At 45.5% G+C, this 21723-nt stretch overlaps 1 protein-coding gene across 1 annotated transcript in view; it reads left to right on the forward strand.

Annotated features, from left to right (window-relative positions):
• LOC130130555 (ADAMTS-like protein 1) overlaps positions 1-21723 on the forward strand; it is a 126474-nt gene extending 104751 nt beyond the window's left edge. Inside the window, exons 6-14 of the mRNA XM_056300261.1 lie at positions 2690-2816; positions 4301-4375; positions 5886-6043; positions 11908-12019; positions 15429-15567; positions 15924-15974; positions 16219-16423; positions 21065-21212; positions 21635-21723. Coding sequence (XP_056156236.1) covers positions 2690-2816; positions 4301-4375; positions 5886-6043; positions 11908-12019; positions 15429-15567; positions 15924-15974; positions 16219-16423; positions 21065-21212; positions 21635-21723 — 1104 coding nt within the window. The remainder of the gene's footprint in view (positions 1-2689; positions 2817-4300; positions 4376-5885; positions 6044-11907; positions 12020-15428; positions 15568-15923; positions 15975-16218; positions 16424-21064; positions 21213-21634) is intronic.

The raw sequence follows: 21723 nt of genomic DNA on the forward strand, positions 1-21723 counted from the left end.
AATTAACGCAGACTCACATTGTTGCAAACAGAGTAAGCTCTTAAACAAGCCCTTGAAAATATCAAATATGTTGGGGTGTCCGGATAGAGTAGCGGTCTGTTCCATTACCTACCAACATGGGGATCGCCAGTTCGAATCCCCGTGTTACCTCCGGCTTGGTCGGGTGTCCCTTCAGACACAATTGGCCGTGTCTGCGGGTGAGACGCAGAATGTGGGTATGTGTCCTGGTCGCTGCACTAGTGCCTCCTCTGGTCAGTCGGGGCACCTGTTCGGGGGATGAGGGGGAATTTGAGGGGGAATAGCGTGATCCTCCCACACGCTACGTCCCCCCTGGTGAAACTCCTCACTGTCAGGTGAAAGGAAACGGCTGGCGACTCCACGTGTATCGAATCTGTCTGTTCGCTGGGTCATCACAAGGTGAAGACTTCATCCCTCATCACAGTTTGCAAAGCAAGATAAGGAAACTAAACTCCCTGCTCAACAGTGTTGAGGGAGACGGACCAATTTTCTGGTGATCTGTTTTCTGTAGAATGGGAGGACGTTGAATGTGATTTAGTGTTAAATACACACATTTCATTTAGGCTAGAAGTGATATATTTTTACCTGCTATGTGACTGTGCGCTTGCTTCACAGTCAGTCTGTGTTAGTGGATGAGGAGATGCTTTAAAAGGCAACAACTTTTGAGAAACAGATGTAGCACTTAAGTCTTGATGACGGAAATCAGAAATGTATTAATTTTCCATGACTATAAGATTTACAGACTCAGAGATAATATTTAAGTTTGAATAATAAGAGTGTGGGGATAAATTCAAGTGAAAAGACAATAAAAAAGTCAACACTGAAAGCATTTACGCCTTGTCCAGTGTCGCCAAGTGATGACTAAGCGAGTGGTAAAAGAGGTGCATTCATATTTTCCCCAGCATTTTTTGACATGTGTTTTTGCTTTTCTTTCTCTGGTTCACAAAGCAGAGCATTACAATGCAAACGCTCCATGCAGAAGTCTTACCCCCATCCGTTGCCTCCCAACACGGGGATCGCCGGTTCGAATCCCCGTGTTAACCTCCGGCTTGGTCAGTTCGTTGCTACAGACACAATTGGCCGCGTCTGTGGGTGGGAAGCCGGATGTGCGTATGCGTCCTGGTGGCTGCACTAGCGCCCCCTCTGGTCGGTCGGGGTGCTTGTTCAGGGGAACTGGGGGGAATAGCGTGATCCTCCCACGCGCTACGTCCCCCCGGCGAAACTCCTCACTGTCAGGTGTAAAGAAGCGGCTAGTGAGTCCAAATGTATCGGAGGAGGCATTTGGTAGTCTGCAGCCCTCCCCGGATCGGTAGAGGGGGTGGAGCAGAGATCGGGACGGCTCAGAAGAGGGGGGCAATTGGCTGGATACAATTGGGGGAGTAAGGGGGGGGGGTCGCAAAAAAAAAGTCTTCCCTGGCCTACATACATGCTTAAGCTGCAGTTTTGTCCTGCACACTTGCCACGCAGTATGCTTTGTATTTTTTTTTAACCTTTTTTGCCTCATCACCATATTCACTACTTGTTACCGACTGCCAAATCACTAAACAGCCTGCGGTGAAGCACTTTGAACCCCGCCGTATGAGAAGCTAATGTATTCAACCAAAATTCATACAAATTGAGCGGCGTTCTGCCGACACAGTGGCATCTGCTTTGTGAATGAATACCAAATGAGAAAAATATCGAAGAAGGGGTTTTTTGATTGACGTGACAGGAAATCGCTCTCAATGCATTTTTTCCGGGTTGAATGGAATAGCGTCCCAAGGCGTTGCGTGTGCGGAGACGAGCAAGGGTTTTAAAATGCTCCTTTACCCTCTAAGAATCACACTGTGGTTTTGGCTTCATCTTGCCGACACAGCTTTCAAAAAAGTCCATCAATCAAATATGGATGGTGGAATAGATCATCTTAGAGGAGGATTGTGTGCGTGTGTGTGTTTCAAATTTTGCGTTTTTTGCATTTTTTCTGAACCAATTTTGTGGTCTCATACTGATGTTTTTTTGTATAAAATAAGAATTTCCGGGCATCCGAGTAGTGTAGCGGTCTATTCCATTGCCTACCAACATGGGGATCGCTGGTCCGAATCCCCGTATTACATCCGGCTTGGTCAGGCGTCCCTACAGACACATTTGGCCATGTCTGCAGGTGGGAAGCCGGATGTGGGTATGTGTCCTGGTCACTGCACTAGCGCCTCCTCTGGTTGGTTGGGGTGCCTGTTCAAGGGGGAGGGGGAACTGGGGGGATAGCGTGATCCTCCCATGCGCTATGTCCCCCTGGCGAAACTCCTCACTGTCAGGTGAAAAGAAGCAGCTGGCGACTCCACATGTATCGGAGGAGGCATGTGGTAGTCTGCAGCCCTCCCTGGATCGGCAGAGGGGGTGGAGCAGGAACTGGGACGGCTTGGAAGAGTGGGGTACTTGGCTGTGTACAATTGGGGAGAAAAGGGGGGGGATAGATTCTTTATGATGGTGGTAATTGGGAGTAGCTCCTAGTTTACAGTTTCCCCACTGTTTACTCTCATGGAGGCTACAGACACTTGGTACAACAGGTGAATAAAATCACCACCTGGCAGAATTGAAAAACCACCAATACCAGTGGTACCTGAGGACCAGATTGAGTACCACTGGTCCAGGTTATGTGTTTTGACTGTCTCACTGTTCCAGTCTGTCTTGTCAGATTGTAGGTTGTGACCACCAGTTGGGGAGCACGGCAAAGGAGGACAACTGCGGCTTGTGCAATGGAGATGGCTCTTCCTGCCGATTGGTGCGAGGACACTACAAGTCCCAGCATTCGTCAGGGAAAAGTAAGGAGACTTTACTCACCCAGGATTTACCTGTTTGAGTTTCCCTTTTACCCCAAGAGATGTTTCCTTTAATTTCCAAGTTGTGTTTCATGTTCCACCATGGCTTAAACCTTATGTACTTTTTGTGATTACAACACTAGGTGTGTTAAAGGGAAATTTTGCTGTCATTGCTATGGATGTTGTCAGTCTTGAGTCTATTAATATTACTACGACTACTACTACTACTACTACTACTACTACTTTTGGTTGCTCCTGTTAGGGGTTGCCCCAGTGGATCATCCATTTCCATTTCTTCCTGTCCTCTGCATCTTCACACCAGCCACCTGCATGTCCTCCCTCACCACATCCATAAACCTCCTCTTTGTCCTTCCTCTTTTTTCTTTTGCCTGGCAGCTCCATCTTCAGCATCCTTCTCCCAATATACCCAGCATCTCTCCTCCACACACGTCCAAACCAACTTTTTTCAGTCTTGAATGTTACCTGAATTTGTAGAAGTAAAAAAAAAAATCAAATGTGCCCAACATTGGCTAATATTCAGCCATTCCTACAATACCCAGAATTCATTGGGATCACTGCAGTCTGACATCGACCCCCCCCCCCCCCGCCACCACCACTGTTGCTTGTCTTGTCTTGTTCCACTTCACATAACTCTTCTTCAATGTACTCAGCTTGTACAAGTATGGTTGTACAGCAGACGTTGCCAAAATATCATGAAATATGTCCTCGTCCACCTCGTCCTCTACTGTTACATCTCGGCCGCCCATTTCTGCTCTTTGTATTATACTTTTTAAAAATTACCACAGTCTAAATAAAGGGTAAATCTTAAACCTATCCACAGCACTCCCTTGGGACACAAAGCGGGTAAACAGAAATGGTGCCATCCTGTAATGAGCATTGCTGAGGGCCGACATGCGGAGATTAAGTTGAAAAACGGCAACGTTAGCCCTTAAACCAAATAAGCTTTTGCATTGCTTTCCCCAGGTCAGATCTCTGTGTCGAGTTTGCATGGGTTTCCCCTGGGTGCTCCAGTTTTCTCCCACAGTCCAAGGGCATGCATATATATATACTGATTTGAAGACTCTGAAATTCCCTTCAGTATGAATGGTGTGTGAGCTGAGGAATGGATGTGACCTGTCCAATGTGTCTCCCTGCCCTCGGTGCAGTGCTTGCTGGGAAAAGGCCCAAGCCTCTGACACTAAAACAGATTTAGTAGGTACATAGAATGAATCACCCCACAGGCCTGATGAGATATTGTGGGCCCATCGATACATGGGAAGTTTTGGGTCGCCCTCTTTGACTTAATTTTCACCCCATATTGTCTTGCACCATGTGAAACCAGTCAGCCCACTGCAGGGCAGCAGCCGTCATACAGCCCTTTATTGATTCTGGTCTATTTGACTGAATTAATGGTGATTAGATATGTATAGGTACACCTGCTTAACTCTCTCTCCGTCTCTCTCTCCCCCTCTCTCTCTCTTTTCAAGCTGAGGACACAGTCGTCCTCATCCCCTACAGGAGCCGTCATGTGCGTCTGGTCCTGAAAGGCCCGGATCACTTGTGTAAGTCCTGGTAGGTCCAGGGTGCCCTTTTGCCATCCAAAACAGTTAGAAATGAACATACGTGTGACGCCGGGAAAGGGTTTTGCTGCACAAGTCATTGTTGTTTATCAGCATCTACGGTTTGGTTTGAGTTCCAGGAAAAAAAAAACAAAGGCCTGCTGCACCAGTCAGTCGGCTTCAGATTGGAAATCCATCTTTTGAATGTTTATAGTTTGTTCTTTAAATATTTCACTGACACCGAGGGCACACACGCACAGACTTACAAAACACAAAATGCTAGAAAGAACTTTGAGGAAGACATTGTGCAACCAACCATTTATCTGCATACCTTTTGGAAAAACTATCTTCCCCAGATGACAGTCTATTATTTACCTTTCATTCCCAGAAGTGACCAAATTTATTTCATAGGCAGCGCTCTTAAAAAGCGGGGCTGTCTATTTTTAAAAATACATCAAGGCAGAATTAAGAGGATATGTGTTCTGCCCTCTTTCCTTTCTTCTGGCGCGAACGTAACTTACTCCAAAGGCTTCCCACGACTATCGTTTAAGTCAAAGTGTTGGCAGCGAACTCTGCTTTGGACCAAATCGATAACAAATGTTCCATCTTTCTACCTATCCACCCCCACCAGGGCTGGTTAACAAATGTTTTCGTGAACCGGGCCAGAGGCGCTCCGTTTTTTGAATAGGCTGATTTTTCATTAAATATTTCCCCGATTCTCTTTGTCGAGGGCACTCAAATCGTAACCATCTGTCGGCACACAATGAAGGCTGCTGGTTACAGCTTGTTTCTGCACTTTCCGTTATTTTTGTTTAAATGTCCATGCTGGAATCAGACAAGAGCCCATTAGTCCAAGGTTGAATTGAGGTCAAACAGTGGAAAAGCTTACCGTGGTGCTGGCCTTCTCCGAAACCTGCCCGCTACTTGGTAATACCAAATTAAGGATGTCTTTCGATCCAGGCGCCAAAGCGAGGGTTTTCCTTTCGAAAAATAAATCTACCCATTGGATATTTTTCAGAGGGTCTGTTATATATGAAAGGTCAATATTTCCACCCTTCTTAATTTTGCCTCCAGCTCCTCTTCCAGTAGCTTTGCTGTGTGATTGTGTCTCAAGCACAATATTAATACAGTACAGTTTAACAGAGTTGAAAACAGATGATGACGTTAGTGGCAAAAGTAGCTCACTTGGGGCACCCGGGTGGCGTAGCCGTTCCGTTGCCCACCAACATAGGGATTGCTGGTTTGGGGGTGGAGCAGTGACCGGGATGGCTCGGAAGAGTGGGATGATTGGTCGGATACAATTGGGGAGAAAAAGGGGGAGTGGAATCCAAAAGAAAAAAAAGTAGCTCACTTGACACTGGTTAGCACTGTTTTGGAGATTTCTTTTCGGTGAACATGCATCGTTAGCATCATCACAATCAGCGATCAGTAACCGACCTAGTCTTCCTTGGGCTGTTACTGTGTTTTTGTCCACTGTGCTCTGTCTACAGCATTTACCATGTTTCCTTTTTAGTTGTAGAAAGTAAGACTCTCCAAGGGGTCAAAGGTGAACTTGCCATGGAAAAATCAGGGCAGTACCACTTGGAGAACACGACCTTGGATTACCAGAAACTGGCTGATAAAGAGGTCCTCAAAATCACCGGTCCACTTGGAGCCGACTTCACTGTCAAAGTAAGACTAAACAGAAATCCACAATACACATGTAATCCATTGTCAGGGCCACAGAAGAATTAGTATTATCCACTTTTCTAATAATTGGTTTGTTGTAAGCCTTGCTCATAGGAAACAGGAGTTGGATTTGCTTCAGCCTTCTTCAGCCTTAGTCACTTTACACACAGGTATCTTCTGTTCAACATTTATCGTCTTACTTATTGTATCGAAATTATATTTTGATATTGTCAATCATGATATAAAATATTGTTGTCTAAATTCATGATAAGAATCTATTAATGAGGGCGTCTTGGTAGCGTAGCAGTCTATTCCGTTGCCTACCAACATGGGGATCGGTGGTTCCAAGTTCCCGCGTTACCTCCAGCTTGGTCGAGTGTCCCTACAGACACAATTGGCCATCTGCGGGAGGGAAGCCGGATGTGGGTATGTGTCCTTGTCACTGCACTAGCGCCTCCTCTGGTCAGTCGGGGCACCTGTTCGGGGGGGAGGGGGAACTGGGGGGAATAGCGTGATCCTCCCACGCGCCACATCCCCCTGGTGAAACTCTTCACTGTCAGGTGAAAAGAAGCAGCTGGTGACTCCACATGTATCGGAGGAGGCATGTGGTAGTCTGCAGCCCTCCCCGGATCGGCAGAGGGGGTGGGGCAGTGACCGGGATGGCTTGGAAGAGTGGGGTAATTGACTGGGTACAATTGGGGAGAAAAAGGAGGAAACCCCCCCCCCCCCAAAAAAAAAAAACATCGTAAAGATGCCCTAAAGGCTTCTGCCTGTTTGAGCATTTCATCTGGTAAGCCAAACCAAAAACTAACCTACTGGTCCATAAAGACTGGAGACCTGGGAGTGCTTTCTTCATTGCAATTGATCCCAAACCTGCCGTGCTCTACTGAATAGATGCACGATGACATCAGCGGGGACATTTCAGGGTTTCTGCTCCCCAGCCAAAGTTGAAACGGTAGTTTTTGCTATGTGAGGCCATGAAAATAGAGCACCCCTGCCAAATCAGCCCAGGATCAGGTTTTTGTTTCCATGAACTCCTGGTGAACTCCCACGTGTCACACAGAGTTCAAGGGGGATTTGATCTTGTCTGTTTAGGTTTAACGCTATCGGGGCATGCGCTTGCCACTTAAAAATGAAATGCAAGCGACCCTCTTGTTTCACTTACTTCTTGGAGGGGACGCGGGGTTTATTTGAGCCAGTGAATCAGGCAATGAAAACAATAGTAGCACATGCATTTTTGGTTTCTCAGAGTTAGCGGTTGTTTTTGGTTTGATGATGTGTTTGTTATGATGTGAATGATTTCATCGTGTTTGCCGGTGCTGTACTTGCTCCAACACAGCTTCAAGGGCCACATGTCCTCTCATGAGACATTCCAATGAGCAACGGTAGACCTTTAGCAACCCTTAGTGTTTCAGCTAAAAACAAAAAAGGGAAGGGGGTATTTCTGAAATTGTTGTTGAGGGTGTTCGATGTTGTTTTCTTACCAACAAGACGGTGTGACATACACATGACTAGACATGCCGGGGGCAGGTAGACTGGTGTCTGCAAATGGAAGATGGACAACCTCCTTTTTCTGTACTATCTTTCCCTCTACTTCACCTTCTCGCCCTCAAATGCCCCTCTAACCCTCCCACCGCTTCGTCCCAGGTACCCGATTCAGGCTGAGGCTGTTTGTGGGAGTTTTAAAGGCCCTGGCTAATCAAACACTGTTCAGTGGTCTGTCACCGTCCTTCAACTGATCCCGGGGCAGTTTAACCAAGGCGTTCCCTTCTATCTCCATTCAACTCTCTGATTGCCACCCTGGATAAAGCCCCTTGAATACAGTACTGTATTAATCCCGACACACATAAAGACACCCAGTCTAGGACCAGTGAGTGGACATTAGAAAATAATTCAGGCTACGGAGTGTAAAACGCCAGTAAAAACATCCACCCTCCTAAACACAGGTCAGGCTAACACAATAAACAGGGATTCGGGAGACAGAAATCTGAGCGCCTGTAAATGCATAATTTTCTAATCTGTTATGAGGCAGACAGCCAATTCATATCGTGGCGGTGGAAAAGCCCAGGCAAATGGAAATATGTCAAATGTTGCCAGACAGTCTTTCCACTGTAAACAAATGAATGAACGAGTGGTAGAGGAGTTTGATTTATACCTCTTGTAGGTATAATCCATCTCTGTGTATTTTTTTTTTTAGCTTTGTCGATGGTTGCGTTAAAGGGAGAACTGTTTGTTGAAATATTTTGGGTGGCTCACAATTTGTCTTCGACAAAAGCATCTTAAATAAACAAAGCACCTATTAAGTCTAATTCTTTCCTATTTAAAAGACAAATACGGCCCATAGCGGTGTTTATTTTCTCTCTAACAAGTACTGCACTGCCCAAGATAATCACTCAAGTTGTCATTTTGCTATATTTGTGTAATCCTCTGCAACATTGGTCTGGTTTTGTCACACCCATCACATATGTCATTATTTCCATACATACCTATATAGTTACATCTGTTTACACAACAGATTATGGTCAACATATTCTAGCGCTATAGTCTTACTGTAATTCTTTGCAATTTTACTGCCGCATTTGCACAAATAGGTTAATTCATATTCTCTAAAAATGGTTTTCACCTTATCCAATGAATCCAGTCTAACCTAATCAGTGCAATCAATTATCCGCTTCCTTCATGAATACATTCATAGTTAGCATGCAAATATCCTATAGCTAAGTTAACATGGAGCAAAACCCTTGTTTAAAAGTGTCCTTTACATATATCTTTGTGCAAAGGAAGTGACGCCCACCAGTAACACTGTTAAATTCTTCCTCTGTCTATTATTTCTGTACCTTGGTCTGTTTCATCTGCCTTCCTGTCTATGAGCCCCGTCCGTAAGTCTGAATTGAAGTGGACTAAGTGCTCTTTTTTTTTCCTTGAAAAAGTAAGACGGACGCCTAAAAATGAGTTCCCCTGCCCATGTGTTATAAGTTGGCATTAGGTGAGTCAGCGAATTCCACAAACGTCAGCCCTTTTTCCTCCTCGCTCTCAGCCTCAACTGATTCTGGTCCAGGGAAACTAAAGACAGTATCGTGGAGTCAGTACGGGCCCTGACCCGAGAGACAGTAAAGAGTTTGTGTCCAGTTTATTTGTTTTCTACCAAAAAGTGGAAAAGATGGCTATATTTCTCACCCAGCCTTCCCGAAAGGCTCTGGGCACTCGTCCCAAACCTAATTCCTGCCTGCCGCCTCTGGTCCGTCCCAGACACAGGCTTCAAGCTTCATCCTGGAGCTGGTTGTACAGAGGTTTGTTAGACTGGTCTATAGAGTTAGACCGGTCTTAATTTTGCTCTTAGACTAGTCTAATATGAATTAGGTAGTTGCACAAAAATAAAGACATCCTAAAGGTTATTCACCTTACCGCCAAACAGCTCTTAGTTCTGAGCCAGTGTTTCCATGGTAACAATCAATGACACCTGCTGACAGCTGACAAAAAAAAGTGGAAAACATGATCAGCAATTCCAACGGAAATAGTTTTTAGAGACCTTTTTAGAGACATTGCTACATCCGTCAGTAAATAAAATGGATGGCATGGCGGCCCAGTGGTTAGCACCGTTGCCTCACAGCAAGGAGGTCCTGGGTTCGAACCTCAGGCCGACCCGGGTCCTTTCTGTGTGGAGTTTGCATGTTCTCCCCGTGTCTGTGTGGGTTTCCTCTGGGCGCTCCGGTTTCCTCCCACCATCAAAAAGACATGCATGTTAGGGTTAATACTCCTGTCTGTGCCCCTGAGCAAGGCAGTGGAAAGAAGAACTGGAGTTGGTCCCCGGGTGCTGCAGCTGCCCACTGCTCCTATACAATAGGATGGGTTAAATGCAGAGAACACATTCGCTGTAAGAACACTATGACAAAATAAAGTGGCTGTCGCGGGGAGGCTCCAGCTTCCCCGCGACCCTGAGAGAGCAGGATAAGCAGTTTGGATAATGGATGGATGGATGGATGTCCATTTAGTATTCTTCCAGAAGGTGCAAGTTTTCTGCTGGGGTGAATGGAGCTGGGCAGCTTGAAGTGGTTGCTTTGTTGCCCATGTTTGTTTTTTGTTTTTTAGCTTGAAAAGAGACTTTAATTTACCCAGAATATGTAGCGAATTAGTCCTACTTAAGATTGTCAAGAAATAAACAGCTTTGTGCAACAAGTGAAGATAGACGTCGGTCTCAAATCTGACTTTGTGCTAGATCTAAACCCCGCCACCCCATCCACCCAACACCTCCCACCTCAACCCTAGACTCATAGCAAGACTCATCACAGTTTCACGCCGTCTCTTCATCCCCTCCACCGTCTCAGCTTTGCAATAAATGGCCAACGCCCCATCTAGCATGGATGGGAAGTTGCTCTCCTGAGGATCTGCTCCGTGACCATTCTACCAGCAGCTTTCCATAAGCTGTGGGATAAATCTGAGGGGGATTGATGGCGAATAGGAATAAGTGAGACATTGCTTAACCCCTTAAGGGCGTGTGTGTTCAACTCTTGAAATTCTTTTAGGATCTGCACTAATTATGAGGTGGGAGTAGTGATCGCTCACCTATGGACAGTGCATGACATCTTCCAAACTATTTCCAACATGAGCCTCAAGACCAAATCCTTCAAATAATTGTGCAGTAAAAAAGTAAAATAGATGATTGTGAAATACTTTGTCACTGTTGAGGAATGCAGCAGGCTTAGTTTCCCTCCTTTGGCAGGGCTGAACCTACAATTTAGCCTTGTGCCTAGGGATGGACAGCACCCTTAACAGCTTCATGTTGCTTTTCCTCACAGTCCCAGAGTAGGTAATTTTTCTCACGTCACCAAATATTGGAGGGTTACGGCACATTATTCATCACTGTGCAAGATAGCCAAACATGTTTGTATTTTAAAGTACAGTGCCCTGCCAATTCATCTCCTTATTGAGGGGTATGGGAGACATGTTGCAGAGGGCTGTGGTGGGATTTTCAAAATGAGAAACTTGTCTGATGAAGTCCTTCTCATAATTATCATCCTTTTTGCCAGATTGCTGTTTCTCCATGGTCCAATCAGGTCAAATACATATATGATTAATAGATATGTCAGTAGACACACTGGGGCATCCTGGTGGTTAGCCAGTTTGCATACAGGTACCATTGTGGTTTCAGCCTGAGTACAGTCTGCTAAATTTGAATGCCCCCCCCCCTCCACACACACACACACACACTACCTGTCTGTTTTCTTACTATATTATCTTATAAATGAGATGAAAAAGGTGCCCGGGTAGCGTAGTGGTCTATTCCATTACCTACCAACATAGGGATCGCTGGTTTGAATCCCTTTGTTACCTCCGGCTTGGTTGGGCGTCCCTACAGACAAGCTTGGCCGTGTCTGCAGGTGGGAAGGCGAATGTGGGTATGTGTCCTGGTCGCTGCACTAGCGTCTCCTCTGGTTGGTCGGGGCACCTGTTCAGGGGGGAGGGGGAACTGGGGGGAATAGCGTGATCCTCCCGCATGCTATGTCTCTCTGGTGAAACTCCTCACTGTCAGGTGAAAAGAAGCGACTGGCGACTCCACATGTATCGGAGGAGGCATGTGGTAGTCTGCAGCCCTCCTCCAGATTGGCAGAGGGGGTGGAGCAGCGACCGGGACAGCTCGGAAGAGTAGGTTAATTGGCCAAGTATAATTCAAGACAAAAAGGGGGGAGGGAATCCCCCCCCCCAAAAAGAGGTGAAAAAACACGAGAAAGGAATAAAAAGCTAAATCTTAATAGTCAGTCAGCAGACCATCGAAAGACAGATACTGACTAAATCCTCTTCATCCTCTCTTTAGTGGTGTTATCATGACGGTCAGTAACACAAAGTGCCCTCCCCCCTCGGCTCTCTAGGTGTGGTACACCAGTGGAGCAGACAGCGTGGTCCAGTATATCTACTACCAACCCATCATCCACCGCTGGAGGGAGACTGACTTCTTCCCTTGCTCTGTCACCTGTGGTGGAGGTATAACAGTGTTAAGATGAATGGTCTGGCTGACAGCAGCCATCAGCAACTTTTTCCTTTTTCTTTTTTTCGGAGAGGAATGTTCTCAACTCACTGAGATGTTCTCACTTGTCATGTAAAATCCATTACATTTGAAGATGAAGGAGATGAATGAGGGCCACGAGTGTCGGTGGCATCAAGTTGGTACCACTGCAAAAGCTTGATAAATGCTGAAGGCTTTTTAACTTTTTATCCCGGTCTGACTTTTGTAGTCTGGGTTCAGGTATTTATTCTTGGCCAAGAAAGTTTGCACGTAAAAGGAATTTGACTTTGTAGGATGTGCTCAGCTTAGAGAACACAAACAGTTAAGAACTTTAACGACTAAAACAGAGCATTTTCTAAAATGGATAAACACACGAGAGTAATAAAAATGTCTTGATGTATGTCAATTTGACTCTCTCTCTCTCTCTCTCTCTCTCTCTCTCTCTCTCTCTCTCTCTCTCTCTCTCTCTCTCTCTCTCTCTCTCTATATATATATATATATAATCAGAATAAGATCTGAATCAGGAATACTTTATTAATCCCCGAGGGGAAATTGGGTCCTATTACAGACACTCACGCTCTAGTAAAGAAAAAAAATAACAAGATACAAGATAAAAAGAAAATAGAAATAGAAGATAAAATAAATAGAAATAAGAATAAAATATGTAAACATATGTGCACCATGCTCTGGCATATAACACCCTGTACACACACACACACACACACACACACACATTTATTTATATATATATATATATATATATATACACACACTACGCCATCAAGTTTTTGACTCATGTGACCTCACCACTACCGCCAAAGTAAAAGTCTACAATCAATGCCTTATGCCTCTACTAATGTATGGTAGTGAAACGTGGACTGTATACCATCATCAAATCAGGCAACTCCGTGCAATTCAACAGCGCCATCTAAGAACAATTTTAAAGATAAAATGGGACCATTACATCAGCAATAAAGAAGTTCTTGCTAGAGCATGTGTGCAAGACGTAGTACTCAAACTAGTTAGAAGTTGGTTACGCTGGCTAGGCCATGCGTCCAGAATGGATAATGAAAGACCTGTAAAAACCCTATTGTATGGTGGATTAACTGAAGGAGCACATCCTCTTGGACATCCTAAACTGAGATATAAAGACACGTGCAAAAGTGCTCTGAAATGTGGTGATGTACTTGACCAATGGAAATCAAAGGTAGAGAACCGAACAGAATGGAGGCGATTCGTCAAACCTGTGACAAAGTAAAGGAGAAGAGAGTCAGAGCATACGAGAAAGAGAGAAAAAAGAGGAGAAGAGAAAAGGATCCACCAGAGACAATTTCATGAACTTTAATTATTATCATCTTGTGTATATGCTATCTAGTATTAACTTGTGTTTGACTCGTTTCGGGTGAAGGCGTGTGTGTGTGTGTATATATATATATATATATATATATATATATGTACGTACGTACATACATACATACATACATACATACATACATACATACATACATACATACATACATACATACATACATACACACACACATACACACACACATATATAGAGATATAGATATATATAACCAGGGGACTGCCGGTGTGTGGGGCCCACGAACCAGCCCCCAGCTATGGGTTAAAGAGTGCCACTGCCTAGTGGATACCTCGGGAGAGGAATAGGCTACGGGAGTAAACCCCTACAGAAAATCAACGTCTACAGTGCCGCTGTTTTTTGTTTTTCTTGCCCTTTTGTATGTGTTTAAGTGGGAGAGTACTGCTGGCGTCGGGTGTGGCTGCTGCTTCTCCCTCTGGTAGCCCCCCCTTCCCATCCACCCCTGTATGTCTGTGTTATGTTTATCTATTGTCTTGTTTCACCCTGTTTATTGTAAAGCGACTGATTTATTATTTAATTTATTATTATTATTATATATGTGTATGTACACTACCGTTCAAAAGTTTGGGATCACCCAAACAATTTTGTGTTTTCCATGAAAAGTCACACTTATTCACCACCATATGTTGTGAAATGAATAGAAAATAGAGTCAAGACATTGACAAGGTTAGAAATAATGATTTGTATTTGAAATAAGATTTTTTTTACATCAAACTTTGCTTTCGTCAAAGAATCCTCCATTTGCAGCAATTACAGCATTGCAGACCTTTGGCATTCTAGCTGTTAATTTGTTGAGGTAATCTGGAGAAATTGCACCCCACGCTTCCAGAAGCAGCTCCCACAAGTTGGATTGGTTGGATGGGCACTTCTTTGAGCAGATTGAGTTTCTGGAGCATCACATTTGTGGGGTCAATTAAACGCTCAAAATGGCCAGAAAAATAGAACTTTCATCTGAAACTTGACAGTCTATTCTTGTTCTTAGAAATGAAGGCTATTCCATGCGAGAAATTGCTAAGAAATTGAAGATTTCCTACACCGGTGTGTACTACTCCCTTCAGAGGACAGCACAAACAGGCTCTAACAGGTACTATTTAATGAAGATGCCAGTTGGGGACCTGTGAGGCGTCTGTTTCTCAAACTAGAGACTCTAATGTACTTATCTTCTTGCTCAGTTGTGCAACGCGGCCTCCCACTTCTTTTTCTACTCTGGTTAGAGCCTGTTTGTGCTGTCCTCTGAAGGGAGTAGTACACACCGGTGTAGGAAATCTTCAATTTCTTAGCAATTTCTCGCATGGAATAGCCTTCATTTCTAAGAACAAGAATAGACTGTCGAGTTTCAGATGAAAGTTCTCTTTTTCTGGCCATTTTGAGCGTTTAATTGACCCCACAAATGTGATGCTCCAGAAACTCAATCTGCTCAAAGAAGTGCCCATCCAACCAATCCAACTTGTGGGAGCTGCTTCTGGAAGCGTGGGGTGCAATTTCTCCAGATTACCTCAACAAATTAACAGCTAGAATGCCAAAGGTCTGCAATGCTGTAATTGCTGCAAATGGAGGATTCTTTGACGAAAGCAAAGTTTGATGTAAAAAAATCTTATTTCAAATACAAATCATTATTTCTAACCTTGTCAATGTCTTGACTCTATTTTCTATTCATTTCACAACATATGGTGGTGAATAAGTGTGACTTTTCATGGAAAACACAAAATTGTTTGGGTGATCCCAAACTTTTGAACGGTAGTGTATATATATATATATAGGGAATTATTAAATGAGTTTGCTTTACAGAGGGCACAAATATACAAATAATATAAATATAACAGAGGTGATATTGGGATGTTAATGATGTGGTTGGCTTTAATTAACAGCATTGTTTAACACAGTCAGTTTACAATACAGTGCACAGATCCAGTATATATATACATTATTTGACTAGTTACAGACTTCTTTGCCATGTTACTGGGTTGTGGTTTGACTTTGTGATGTTTCATTGGCCGTAGGTTACCAGCTAACTTCAGCAGAGTGCTATGACCTGCGCAGCGGTCGGGTGGTCGTGGACCAGTACTGCCATTACTATCCAGAGAACATCAAACCGAAGCCCAAACTCCGGGAATGCAATATGGACCCCTGCCTCGCCAGGTTGTGACCCTACTTCTTATTTTATTCAGCTGGATGACAGAGGATTTTGACACTCTTGTTGTCATACCAGAAGCCACATCAAATTCCAGAGCGTTTAGGAGGGGAACGGGCTACCCTTCCAAATGTTCCCTCATAAGCTGGCTTTCTTATCGGCTGCTATTTTAGACTAACTTGATGTTTCCTGGGCTGGTTTACAAACGTCCACACTTCTGAGTTCTCTCAGAATAATTTATCATTTTAAGCCACAGACTTTCCTCGACACGTGCTGCTTCAGTGTCATTGCAAGCAGTGGTCCTTAGGCAGTAGCACGAAGCAGTACCTTGAATCTTAATGTCCTTCACTGTTTCTGTTTTCAGTGATGGCTACAAGCAAATCATGCCATATGACCTCTACCATCCCCTGCCTCGGTATGTACAGAGAATCAGTGAGCATGCACACACACACACACACCCGCCCGCACACACACACACACACACACACACACACACACACACACACACACACACACACAACCCTGCACACATTGTCTTGCGTGTGTGTGTGCAGCATATCCACACTATCATATGTCCATGCATTGGTTCAAACCCGTATCTTAAGTATTTGGAACTTCTTTTTTTTTCTTGTCCTTCTGCTTGCATGTCTTCCTGTCAGATGGGAGAGCAGCCCCTGGACGGCCTGTTCCACTTCCTGCGGCGGGGGGATCCAGAGTCGGTCGGTGTCCTGCGTGGAAGAGGACATGCAGGGTACCATCACCCCCGCTGAGGAGTGGAAGTGTCTCTACTCCCCCAAGACGGCCATCCTGCAGCCCTGTAACACCTTCGACTGCCCTACCTGGCTGGCGCAAGAGTGGTCTCCCGTACGACACCTTTCTCCGTCACTTTTTTTTGAATGAACATTAACGCCACACATAGGTAGCTTCATATGGATTATTATTTGACCAATATATATCTTCACTGTGTGCAGTGAAGATGCAAGGTCCATAAAAAACCCTGTTCCTAGGGTGTCCGGATAGTGTAGGGGTCTGTTCCATTGCTTACAAACACAGGGATCACCGGTTCGAATCCCCGTGTTACCTCCGGCTTGGTTGGGTGTCCCTGCAGACACAATTGGCCATGTCTGTGGGTGGGAAGCCGGATGTGGGTATGTGTCCCGGTCACTGCACTAGCGCCTCCTCTGTTCAGTCGGGCACCTATTTGGGGCAGGGGGGACTGGGGGGAAATAGTGTGATCCTCCCACGCGCTACGTCCCCCTGGTGAAACTCCTCACTGCCAGGTGAAAAGAAGCAGCTGGTGACTCCACATGTATCAGAGGAGGCATGTGGTAGTCTGCAGCCCTCCCCGGATTGGCAGAGGGGGTGGAGCAGCGACCGGGACGGCTCGGAAGAGTGGGGATAATTGGCCAAGTACAATTGGGGAGAAAAAGGGGGCCAAAAACTCCCCCTGTTCCAAGGTGAAACACATGAAATGATGTTCTTAGTGCACGTTCAGTCAGGAACACTTTTCTTTCCTCCCTTTCTTTTCTCTCCATTCACTGCCAGATACATGTCCTCCATGAAGCACACATAACTGCACTACACTACTATGCCATTACTTATCTCAAAATGAAGGAAACCTCTCTCTCTTTTAATTTCTAGATTGACAGTAGACTTGGTCTGAAATGGAGGGGTTTGGGAAAAGGTTTCTTGTAGATCTCCTCGTTGTCATTTATGGAGCACAAAGCGGGGAGGGTGAAAAAGTGCTACTAGCGGGAGTTAAACAGACCCAAGAGACATGCAAACGTATAGTCAGTGTACATTTGTGATCTTTAGCTGTTCCCACCGTCCTGGCTAGTCACACATTAGGAAGTTGTTCGTTTGTCTCTGTGGTCTGTGATTTGTCACAGTGGTTTTTAATTAACCCTTGAAATCAGATAAAAAACATCATTAATCCTCTTGGCATGGAAAAAAAAGCACTCGCTAAACAGCATGGCCTGTGATTCTGTCGTCTCCTCAGACCTCAAGCAGCGTTTCAAACATAACGGGGTACTCTTGTAACCTCTGAAGTAAACGTGCGTTAAAACAAAACGCCTCCCTCATGATCACCAGTAGCCCCTCTCACCCCTCGTCCACCGTCCCTCGTCCCTCGTCCCTTGCCTGCCTCAGTGTCCTGTCCAAAACACACAAGGCTTTAATTAAAAATCCAAAGTCAACAGTGCATGTGGAGTTCCCATCTCCCTCTGCAGCGCGCAGGCCCGGGTTATCACCAAGGCACAGATGGAGCCATCTGACACTGCCCCCAGTGCTGGTTTTAGCCCGTTATACAGTGGTACCAGCACTGGATCAGCCAATAAAGGACGTCTTTTCTCCTTTATTTGTTTATTTTTTACGAAGTGGTTTAACTCTGAATATGAAACACCTCTGTGACTTTTGTTGTTTTTATTTTATTTTATTATTTTTAGTTTGTCCCCCTTTTTCTCCCCAATTGTAATTGGCCAATTAACCCACTCTTCTGGGCCGTCCTGGTCGCTGCCTCAGCCCCTTTGCCGATCCGGGGAGGGCTGCAGACTCCCACATGCCTCCTCTGATACATGTGGAGTCGCCAGCCGCTTCTTTTCACCTGACAGTGAGGAGTTTTGCCCGGGGGACGTAGTGTGTGGGAGGATCACGCTATCCCCCCCCCCCCCAAACAGGCGACCTGACCAGAGGAGGCGCTAGTGCAGTGACCAGGATACATACCCACATCCGGCTTCCCACCCTCAGACACGGCCAATTGTGTCTGTAGGGACGCCCGACCAAGCCGGAGGTAACACGGGGATTCATACCAGCGATCCCCGTGTTGGTAGGCAATGGAATAGATCACTACGCTACCCAGACGCTCCCAGTGCCCACTTTTAATGAAACGGGCTGTTTTGGGGGGGTCATTAATGTAATAATAGCAGTATTCAGGAGCTGCTGCTCTGATTGGTTGGCAGTATCTTCGACCCCGTCCCCTCTTTTGACAGAAGTAATGGCTGCTCAATCAAAGGCTACCTTGCTCTCACCATAGGCAAGCTTATGTAAAACTATGGGTTTGGTGTTCTTAGTTTTACATCACACTGAGGGACAATTCTGATCGGCTGGATGAATTGGTGTAATTTGGTCACATAAAAAAGCTGGTGAAACAGAGATGCTGTGTAAGTGCTGTGAAAATAGCGCTCCTCATTGATAGCACAATGCACCCCAAGACTACACAAAGCTTGTTTTCTATAATACTCCGTCTTAAAAGGAGGATGAAACCCTTCTTTTAAGCTAAAATGCAGTGAGATGGACGCAGACCACCCTGTGGTAAACCTCATCACTACCCAGGGTTCTCCGGCACAGAGGCACTGACGCCGATGGTGTCAAAAAGGGCTCAGCAGCCAGTTTATTGAAAACACCAGAGATTAAAATCGGTTGAAACAACCAGAGGTCTGCAGAGTCTTTAAAATGGGGGAGGGCTTCACGTACCCTCCTGTCTTTGTGTCTTCGTTGTACGGTTGCTGTTTCACTCCACTACAGACTGGCAGAAGTGTGGGAGCAGAGGAAAGTGGATGTGGCCACACATTCTGGGAAATGTATGTAAAACTTATGATGCAGAGTCATGCTAAAGACAGATAGTAGGCTTCAAAACATCCAGTTGATGCTGACCTAATTTTGATTTTCAATGCCCCCCCCCCACAAAAACATCATGATTTAGTGCCTGAAACAACAACAATTAAACGGATGCACTTATTTGTGTAGTTTATATTGTCTTCTAACTCAAACTTCATCCAGATATCATTTAATACCTCGAAAAATATGTGTTAGGGCATCTGGGTAGTGTAGTAGTCTATTCTGTTGCGTACCAAAACGGGGATCGCTGTTTCAAATCCCCCTGTTACCTTTGGCTTGGTCGGGCATCCCTACAGACACAATTGGCTGTGTCTGTGGGTGGGAAGCCGGATGTGGGTATGTGTCCTGGTCGCTACACTAGCGCCTCCTCTGGTCTGTCGGGATGCCTGTTCAGGGGAGAATAGCGTGATCCTCCCACACGCTACCTCCCCCTGGTGAAACTCCTCACCACCAGGTGAAAAGAAGCAGCTGGTGACTCCACATGTATTGGAGAAGGCATGTGGTAGTCTGCAGCCCTCCCCGGATCAGCGACTGGGACGGCTTGGAACAGTGGGGTAATTGGCCAAGTACAATTGGGGAGAAAAGGGAAAAAAAGAAGAAAATATGTGTTAGTGTTTCTGACCTCTCCAAATACCAGCACGGTGGCAGGGATACCAGCCAGCCAGGTCTCATTTAAACTCCGTGAGTGAGATTTGAACATCATCTATGAGGAGGACACAAGCAAAAATGATATACACCCCTAAGCACAGGACTGGTTTGAAGAGACTTATTGGGCTCCACTTCAAATGGCAGCACCGAGGCATCGGTCATAGAGATGGTTGATTCAAAACAACGACCATTTTGATGAAATTGTTAACAGTTTGCTGTCAGTTACTATCCAAGCAATTTTATGTATGTATTGATATTGTGATATGAGGCGAGATATCGTGTGGGATTTATTTCCATCCATCCATTACCTGAACCGCTTATCCTGCTCTCAGGGTCGCGGGGATACTGAAGTCTATTCCAGCAGTCATTGGGCGGCAGACAGGGAAACACCCTGGACAGGCCGCCAGGCCATCACAGGGCCAACACACACACATACATACACACCCACCCATTCATACCTAGGGACAATTTAGTATAGCCGATTCACCTGACCTACATGTCTTTGGACTGTGGGAGGAATCCGGAGCACCCGGAGGAAACCCATGCAGACACGGGTAGAACATGCAAACTCCACAAAGAGGATGACCCGGGACGAGGTGGAGGCATGTGGTAGTCTGCAGCCCTCCCCGGATTGGCAGAGGGAGTGGAGCATGGACCGGGAAGGCTCAGAAGAGTGGGGTAATTGGCCAAGTACAGTTGGGAGAAAACGGAGGGGGGGGGGGGGCTAAAACAAAAATCTAAATTGTATACACTTTATGGTAGCTGCCACATTGAAATCGGGTCTAGTGCTCAGTGGGATCTTAGTACTGGGGTCTTTACTCCTTCCCCCGATCAGGTGACATCTTGTTACGGAAGATTATTATACGGCATCATAATTTGCATTGTGTTCATATCGCGGCAAATAATGTGCAGAATGAAGATTGAATCTATAGCTGCAGTCAATGCTGTGTAGCCCTTGAGCAAGGCACTTGACCAGATAAAACCCTGTTCGAAGGTTACCCCTGCCCAGCACAACCCAGTTCTATAACCCTTGTGTGATGAGCTTGTGTGTTTTCTCGTGTTTCCGTTCATGTGCTTTGTGTGTCTCAGTGTGGAGAAATGTGAAAAAAAAGCCCAGCCTCTGTTTCTGTGTGTTACCATGTGTAAACTCACAATTAACAGAGGTACTTTTTCTCCTTCGTCTTTTTATTCATGAAACATGTCCCACATGCGCAAACACATCATCTGTCTTGTCTCCACCAGTGCACAGTGACCTGCGGTCAGGGCCTACGCTACAGGGTGGTGCTGTGCATCGACCACAGGGGGCTCCATGCCGGGGGCTGTAACCCCACCACCAAACCTCACATTAAGGAGGAGTGTCTGGTCACTGTGCCCTGCTACAAGCCCATAGGTAGGCTTCTGATCTCAGACTGTCTTACTGAATGTGCTTATGCTTCTCTGTATTGACCCACTGATGTCATTCATGCCCCCTCACAGATTTGGGGTGATGAGGCGTGGTTTGTCCTAGCTTTTACCTCATTGTTACTGAGCACTGGTCGTATGAGTTTAAACCTCAGCACTTTCTCCCCTTGTCAAATATGTGTAATGTAATGGGAGGCAAGACCATAAATAGCAATAAAAGTCAGTCTTCATCATACAAGGACAAGTTTGGCTTGGATGCCAAATAATTCTGCACATACAATGAGTTTGACTTGATGTGATGCTCATTTTTATCTCTTCAGCATGCAAGACCAGTACTCAAGTTAAGCCCACGGTGGGGATCCAGTATTTCAGTGACCCTCAAGTTTCTCTTTTTCTTCTGTTTCGTTGCAGAGAAACTCCCGGTTGAGGCAAAGCCGCTGTGGCATAAGCAGGCCATCGAACTGGAGGAGGAGGTGCTTGTGACTGAGGAGCCAACGTGA

This window comes from Lampris incognitus, chromosome 20 (assembly GCF_029633865.1).
Source record: "Lampris incognitus isolate fLamInc1 chromosome 20, fLamInc1.hap2, whole genome shotgun sequence".
Classification (NCBI taxonomy): domain Eukaryota; kingdom Metazoa; phylum Chordata; class Actinopteri; order Lampriformes; family Lampridae; genus Lampris; species Lampris incognitus.